This window comes from Erinaceus europaeus, chromosome 2, assembly GCF_950295315.1.
Source record: "Erinaceus europaeus chromosome 2, mEriEur2.1, whole genome shotgun sequence".
In the NCBI taxonomy this organism is placed as follows: Eukaryota; Metazoa; Chordata; class Mammalia; order Eulipotyphla; family Erinaceidae; genus Erinaceus; species Erinaceus europaeus.
In genome coordinates this window covers 58391001-58400094 of record NC_080163.1, presented here as the reverse complement: position 1 = coordinate 58400094, position 9094 = coordinate 58391001, and the positions used below count along the sequence as shown (strand labels likewise).

At 36.7% G+C, this 9094-nt stretch overlaps 1 protein-coding gene across 1 annotated transcript; it reads right to left on the bottom strand.

Moving 5' to 3' along the window:
* Positions 1-1747: 1747 nt before the first annotated feature.
* LOC103107648 (olfactory receptor 2T6) lies at positions 1748-2707 on the bottom strand. The gene has a single exon (XM_007516457.1). It carries the CDS (start codon positions 2705-2707, stop codon positions 1748-1750), a length of 960 nt encoding a protein of 319 aa, XP_007516519.1.
* Positions 2708-9094: the final 6387 nt, after the last annotated feature.

The window sequence follows — 9094 nt, the reverse complement described above, 5'->3', positions numbered from 1 at the left end:
TCTTATGGGACCTGGTCTATATCCAGGTTTTTGGACTTTGTTAGGAAGTAAACCGCCTGTAATGGAATTAGAGAATACCGTGAAAGGAAAGGCCTCACCCAAGTAATGAGGCTGAAAGGTTGACATTCCATGCCTGACGTCTTTGGACATAGTATGAAATGTACTCCTTGTGTTGATTAGGTTGGGATCATCTGATGTAATTTCATTTGGTATGAATTGAAAGAAGCATGCAGGAAAGTGAGCCACACCCTAGAGATTCCTGGACTGGGGAAAATATAGGCTCTAAAGAGGAAGCGGGAGGTTCCTGCTGTCTTAGGGTTTAAGAAGACAGTAGATAGTTATTACTGTAATCACATTATTTGGCAATTGGGTTAACTTTGAAATATCCCTTTGTTAGGATTTGCTGTATCATACACAACATCACCATAATTCCCAGGAGTACAGAATTCCTAAGAAAGACTGTGTATATATTTGGAAAGGAAATCATGCTAATTACTTAGGGGCATATTCACAACTAACCAGTCAGTCCAATCTAGGATGTTCCAATATATATTTTTCTGTCTGGCTAAAGATGTTGCCTCTTACCAGCAACTGTTTCAGCATATGAAAGCAGGCATGTCTGCTTTCACCACATTCACCAGCCCCAGTTACTGCCAACAGTGAAACAATGGCTCCAGCAAGATTTTTGAAAGGCTGATAAGAGCACAGAGCCTGGCATAGCATTACCATACAGATGATGCCCCAAACACCTTATATAGTTCAGTTTTTTACAGGTTGTTCTACAAACAACCTGTAAAATTAACATTTACAAACTCTGGATCTGAGTTTCTTAATTAAAGAAAATAAACAAGCATACATGCATTTATTCAGGTCAACTATTTCCAAATAATCAAAATTCTGTCTTCACTAATCATAATGGGGGAAAAATTACTGATAGAAATATCCACACTACCATTAGCATTTTGAGAGAGAGTCCTAAAATCTAATAGTCATAATGAATTGGGATACAGCTAAAACGTGGTTACTGAGTTTGTAAGTTGATGGAACAACCACCTATCTTTTTCTCTTCTGGTGCATAATTACTTGCCTGATAGTAAATATACTGTTACAGAATTCTTGTCCCATAGATAATTTATCTTTCAATTTCTTCAAAAGCAAAAACTAAACAAAGCCACTTCATAGTTCACTTTTCCCAACTCTAACTTTATCCATAATGGAGATATGCTTTTATTTACAATTAAAATAAAAGGCTATCTGAAATTTCTGAATGCTATGAAGTGTCTATATAAGGTATTTTTCACTGATGTTTTATGATGCGTTAACCTTTTTCATATGTCTTTCAAACATTCACATGCCTAACCTTTCCATAAGTTCCATCACTGACTCATCTAAACAGTGGAATAAAAATCACCAGTTATTATGACACCTTTGAAGATGGATAGAGCATGCAAACTACCTAGACAATTGCAGGGATTTATACTTATAGATTAAAAATAGGGAAGTGGTCAGAAAGAATTGGAATGGGTAAACACAAAGAGGTAATAAACATCAGTATTCTGGCATTACTTGTGCATGAATGTTACTGTGATTTCTCATTAAGAAAGAGAAAAGAAATAAACTATAGTTGATATGCTGTTTGGCATAACTGGTATTGGCAATTGCTACAAACACAGTCCATGTTACTGAAAGTATAATCCTGAGTACCATCACTTGGACACCTTTGAACTGATAGGAAACATTTAGATTGTTAGGATTCTTCTCTTGTTACACTAGAAATCCCTTTCCATCGTACCAAAGCCCTCTTAATAGCTCCAGTCACATCTCTATTCCTTAGACTGTAGATGAGAGGGTTTAGTAAGGGGGTTAGGATGGTGTAAAAGGCTGAAAATAGCTTGTCTTTGATTGGGGTGTGGTAGGCTTGAGGAAGCATATATGTGTACAGGGCAGCCCCATAGAACAGTGTCACCACAATCATGTGTGATGAGCAGGTGGCAAAGGCTTTCTTCTTCCCATCTGCTGACCTCATTTGGTGTACTGTTATGAGAATCCGGGCATAGGAAGCAACCACCACAGAGAAGGGGATTAGCAGCATCATGACACAGCAAATATACATAACCATTTCATAGGCAGCTTTGTCACCACAGGCCAACCTCAGCATGGTGGGAGCCTCACAGAAGAAGTGATTGATCTTGTGAGATGCACAGAATGGGAGACTCATGGTGATTGGGGTAAGGAGGAAGCTGTCCAAAGCACCACCAAACCAAGAACTGGCCAAGATCATCCAACAGACTCGGTGGTTCATAAGAATAGGATAACGGAGAGGGTTGCAGATAGCTACATAGCGGTCATAGGCCATGAGTCCCAACAGAAAAAACTCAGCCCCCACAAAACCCATATAGAGAAAGTATTGGGCTGTACAGGCAATGAAGGAGATGGTTCCTTTGCCCACAATGTAATCAACCAACATTTTGGGCACAATGGTGGAGATGTACATCATATCAATGAAGGAGAGATGACTAAGCAGGAAATACATGGGGGTGTGGAGATGAGGGTCAGTGTGGATCAGAAAAATCATTATGCCATTAGTTATCATGGCCATAAAGAAGATGGCACAAATGATGCTGAAAAGGAAACCAGACAATTTATTGTGAGTGAAGAGTCCTGCAAGGGTGAAGTCAGTAGAAAATGTTTTATTGTCTCCATCCATAGTGTTGAGTTGAACCTGAAGGCAGAAGAGATGTTTTGAGTTAGTAAAGATAGAAATATACAACATTAATTATTTAAAATATCTGTATAAACATTGCTAACTTAAAAAATAGTTAACTAATATCAAAGGCCTAGCAGTGGCACACCTGGTTGAGTGCACATATTACCATGAGCAAGTACCATATTCAAGGCCCTGGTCCCCATCGACAGAGGGGAAGCTTCACAAGTGTGAAGCAGTGCTTTACGTGTCTCTCATCTTCTCCCACTCTACCTCTCTTTCCCTTTCAATTTTTCTCTGCATTATCAAATTAAGAAATAATAAATACTTATTAACAAAAATTTAATAAATAATTAATGGACATCAAACATTTGGAGCGGGAAGACTAGAAGATCTATAACTTCTTTCTTGACTATTTCTTTTTGTTGAAGAACAATTTCAAAGTTTTGCTTCCATGTCATGAAGATGAATTGACATTTAACAGAAGATGTGTGTTTTAAGATAACTGAATTATCATTGCATAATATCTGAGGCTAGGAAAGGATCCTTCAAATAGTGTTGGATCCATTTGAAATGTGGATACAAATAATTGCTTCAATCAGTTCGAATAACCAAACAATTAAATAATAAGTTTTATTAAGTTGGGAATGAATAACAATTTTGAAACTGATTAGTTTAATCTAGAAATGAGTTATCAATAGATCATAGCACTATTCACTTAATCATTTATCATTCTTATTTGTTCCTTTTTAATTTCTATATTGCTTGATCACTTAAATATATGCCTTTATTTACAGGGAACTACCTCAGTAGTATTCCAAACTCCTCGTTTAATAACAAAGAAGGAACTGCCCTACATGATTTCTGATCTTTGTAATGGGAGAGAGGAGGATATCCAACTTAAGATCAGTGGTGGTTCCGGACAATGATAATAAACAGTTTGAAGAAAATTTAACGTGAGAAATAAAGGATGACAAAAATAGCCAAGTGAAGATTTGGGGAGGGGTATTTTTACATAATAAATAGTTTTTTAAGTTTTCTATGTTTAATGTAGCTCAGACAGAGCATTATGATTGATAAGGATAATGAGTGTCAGAAATCTAATTTTAAGGTGTGTGGACCAAGGTAAGGAGGTCATAATTGTTGATAGAACTGAGAAGCAATTTTAACACTTGTAACTTCAACAGTTAAACATATGCTCACTCAAAAAACATTTTTTTTGGTTTGTTTTCATCTTCCCCTCTGAGCATTTGACTCTACAAAATTGCCTCTTGATTATACATATTTTGTAGGTTGTTAAGATTGGAACTTCCATCCAGATTAGTTTGATACTGTCCAGGTATTATATCTTGTTCCAGTTCTTTCTGGTTTAGTATAAGCCTCCTTATATGTTCTTTGCTTTCAAGAACATAGTGATTTGATCATTCATAAGTCCTAGAAATGGTTCCAGACTATAGTGTTTGAAGGAGTATATAAGAGTAAAATGGAAAATCTTGCAAGGTCGCAGAGAAAGAAAATCCAAACTACAGGTTAGGACATTTAGTATAATAAATATGTGATATATTAGCAAATGACTTACAAAAAGATCATTAGTTTTTATTATTAACACCCTAAATATGTATTTTAATTATTAGAGCATAATATTAACTGTTGCACATACTGATTTATTATACCATGGAAAAATGGGTGATTGGCTGAAGTGCAAAGAACAGTCAGTCAATTTCCTGATCTTATAACAGCATTATGGAGTAAAGGTGTGTGTGGTGCCAGGCTCCTTCCTGATCAAGGCTATCTGCACAGTGGAGACCTGGTTTAGGAAAGTAGGCAATGTGCACAATGAAAGGAAAAAGAAAATTAACTATAAATCTAAACTTTTTTCCATTCTCAGTAAAAAATGAAACTACTGTTTTGTCTTTTTGCCTGTGTAGAAAGGGCTGAATGGCTAAAGTGAAAGGAGATAAAGGGGGCATAATGACTCATTTGGCCCTTATCTATCTATAGAACTCCCCAGCAAGAGGCACTGCCTTGTGAATGAGTTGTAATGATGACCTGAAGAATCAGAAGATGTTCATAGAAAACTCAAAGACAAGGAAAACCCATGGTGTTAGAGAACTTTTTGAGATAGAATAAACATACCAGTTAGTAAATTCACAACTGCCTGAAAAGGGAATAGAGAGTTCTCAGAAAATTCAAATCACGGTACCAAATGAAAAGTTAGAGGAGAGAAAAAGAAAAAATAGCAGCAGTGATGTGAATGTGTCTCTACCACAAGTGTGAAGAATAAAACTCAAGTAGCTCTTCAGAGCTGAAGTATAGAAAGAAAGAAAGTGATAGATATATGAGCTAACTATACTGTAAAAGAAAACTATTAATAATTAGAAAACACAACTCAACCATATGCTGCTTGCAAGAATCCCATCTGACACAACAAGACAAACACAGGCTTAAACTGAAGAGATGAAAAACTATCCTACAGGCTAATGGACCATAAAAAAGGCAGGAAGAGCCACTCTCATCTCTGACACAATAGACTTTAAATTAAATAAAGTAATAAAAGACAGGCAAGGCCATTACATAATGATTAGAGGATCAATCAACCAAGAAGATTTAACAATTATTAACATCTATACACCCAGTGAGGGACCATCTAAATACATCAAACACTAAAAGAACTACAAAAATGCATCAATAGTAATACAATAATAGTGGGAGATTTTAACACCCCACTCTAACACTTAGACAGATCAACAAAGCAGACAATCAACAAAGAAACAAGAGAATTAAATAAAGAGATGGACAGACTAGACCTCCTGGACATTTTCAGAGTTCTTCACCCCAGAAGACTGGAATACACACTCTTTTCAAATCCACACAGCATATCTTCAAGGATAGACCATATGTTAGACCACAAGGACAGTATCAACAAATTGAAGAGCACTGAAATTATTCCAAGTATCTTCTCAGACCACAGTGGAGTAAAGCTCACATGTAACAACAAACAGAAAATTACTAAAAGTCACAGAATTTAGAAACTCAACAACATGCTGTTTAAGAACCACTGGGTTAGAGAGAACTCAAGCAAGAAATTCAGATACTTCTGGAAACAACTGAAAATGAAGACACAAGCTATCAAAATATTTGGGACACAGCTAAAGCAGTACTGAGAGAGAAACTCATGGCCATACAATCACACATTAGATCACAAGAAAAAGCTCAAATAAAGGATCTTACTGCACACCATAAGGACTTAGAGGAAGAACAACAGAGGGACCCTAAAGCAACCAGAAGGACAGAAATCATTAAAGTTAGAGCAGAAATAAACAACACCGAAAATAAGAGAACCATACAAAAGATCAATGAAGCCAAATGCTGGTTCTTTGAAAAATTAAACAAGATTGACAAACCCCTAGCCAGACTCACTAAAACAAAAAAAAGGGGGGGAGGAGAAGACTCAAATTAATAGAATTGTAAACAATAGAGGATTGATCACAACTGACACCACAGAAATCCAGAAAATCATGTATGTGAAACTTCTATGAAGAACTATATGCCACCAAGCTAGAAAATCTGGAAGAAATGGAAGAATTCCTAGAAACATAAACCATTCCAAAACTGAACCAAGAAGAACTACAAAACCTAAATGCACCAATCACTGACAAAGACATTGAAACAGTTATTAAGAATCTTCCCAACAACAAAAGTCCTGGACCAGATGGCTTCACAAATGAATTCTATAAAACCTTCAGGAAATAGTTAATACCTATACTTGTAAAGTTTTTCCACAAGATTGAAGAAACAGGAACACTCCCTTCCACCTTCTATGAAGCCAACATCACCCTGATACCAAAAGCAGATAGGGACACACAAAAAAGTAAAACTACAGACTAATATCTCTGATGAACATAGATGCCAAAATATTGACTAAGATCCTGGCCAACAGGATACAGCAGTATATCAAAAAGATTGTTCATCACGACCAAGTGGGATTTATCCCAGGAATGCAAGGCTGGTTTAACATACATAAGTCCATCAATGTCATTTACCAATCAATAAAAGGAAAACAAAACACCACATAATTATCTCAGTAGATGCAGAGAAAGCCTTTGACAAAATCCAAAACGCAGTAATGCTCAAAACACTGCAAAAAATGGGAAATTCCTCAAGATAGTGGAGTCCATATATAGCAAACCTACAGCCAACATCAATCTCAATGGACGGAAGCTGAAAGCATTCCACCTCAGATCGGAGACTAGACAGGGCTGTCCATTATCACCATTACTCTTCAACATAGTATTGGAAGTTCTTGCCATAACAATCAGGCAAGAGAAAGAAATCAAAGGAACACAGATTAGAAAGGAAGATGTCAAGCTCTCACTATTTGCAGCTGATATGATAGTATACACAGAAAAATGTAAAGAATCCAGCAGAAAACTACTGGAAGTTATTAAGCAATATAGCAAGGTATCAGGCTACAAAATCTATGTACAAAAATCAGTGGCATTTCTTTATGCAAACACTAAATTCGAAGAAGAGAATATCCAGAAATCAGTCCCATTCACTGTTGCATCAAAATCAATAAAATACCTAGGAATAAAGCTGACCAAAGAAGTGAAAGACATATACTGAAAACTATGAGTCACTATTCAAAGAAACAGAAAATGACATCTAGAAATAGAAAGACATCCCATGCTCATGGATTACAAGAATAACTATCATCAAAATGAATATTTTCCCTAGAGCCATATACAAATTTAATGGGATACCCATCAAAGTTCCACCAAGCTTCCTTAAGAGAGTAGAAAAAAAGACTATAATCATTTATCTGGAACCTGAAAACACCTAGAATTGCAAAAACAATCTTGAGGAAAAGAAACATAAATGGAGGCATCACCCTCCCAGATCTCAAACTATATTATAAGACCATCATCATCAAAACAGCCTGGTACTGGAACAAAAATAGGCACCCAGACCAGTGGAACAGAATTGAAAGCCCAGAACTAAACACCCACACCTATGGACATCTAATCTTTGATAAGGGAGCCCAAAGGATTAAATGGAAAAAGGAGGCTCTCTTCAATAAGTGGTGTTGGGAAAACTGAGTTGAAACATGCAGAAGAATGTTCCACCTTATCTCATCAGAAACAAAAATCAACTCCAAATCAATCTAGGACCTGGATGTTAGACCAGAAACTTTCAAATACTAGAGGAAAACATTGGTGGAACACTTTCCTACCTAAACCTCAAGGACATCTTTGATGAAATAAACCCAATTGCAAGGAAGACTAAAACAGAAATAAACCAATGGGACTACATCAAATTGAAAAGTTCTGCACAGCCAAAGAAACTATCACACAAACAAAGAGACCCCTCACAGAATGGGAGAAGATCTTCACATGCTATACATCAGACAAGAGACTAATCACCAAAATACAAAAGGAGCTCAGCAAACTTAGCAACTAAAAAGCAAATGACCCCATCCAAAACTGGGCAGAGGATATGAACAGAACATTCACTACAGAAGAGATCCAAAAGTTAACAAACACATGAAAAATTGCTCCAGGTTGCTGATTGCCAGAGAAATTCAAATAAAGACAACATTGAGATACCAACTCACTCCTTTGAGAATGACATACATCAAAAAGGACAGAAGTAACAAATGCTGGAGAGGCTGCGGCGACAGAGGAACCCTTCTGCACTGCTGGTGGGAATGTAAACTGGTCCAGCCTATGTGGAGAGCAGTCTGGAGAACTCTCAGAAGGCTAGAGCTGGACCTTCCATATGACCCAGTAATTTCTCTCTTGGGGATATACCACAAGGACTCCATAACACCCAACCCAAAAGAAAAGTATACACCTATGTTCATATCAACACAATTCGTAATAGCTAAAACCTGGAAGCAATCCAGGTGCCCAACAACAGATGAGTGGCTGAGAAAGCTGTGGTATATATACACAATGGGATACTACACAGCTATTAAGAACCCACCTTCTCTGACCCATCTTGGATGGAGCTAGAAAGAATTATGTTAAGTGAGTTAAGTCAGAAAGATAAAAGTAAGTATAGTATGATCCCACTCATAAACAGAAGTTGAGAAAGAATAGCAGAAAGGGAAAATCAAAGCAGGATTTGTCTGAATTTGGAGTAGGGCACCAAAGTAAAAAGCCCAGGCTGAGGGTGAGGGTGGATGTTCAGCTTCACGGGAGTGGGGGGTAGGGGATGGGACACAGTCTTTTGGTGGTGGGAATGGTGTTTATTTACACTTGAAAAAAAAGATTAAAATAATAATTAGTGAGCTTAGAAAGAGAGACTATAGAAATATAAAATAACTATTGATTACATACCAAAGAGAAAAAAATATATGAGATGTTGTTTATATTCCATCTAAAAATA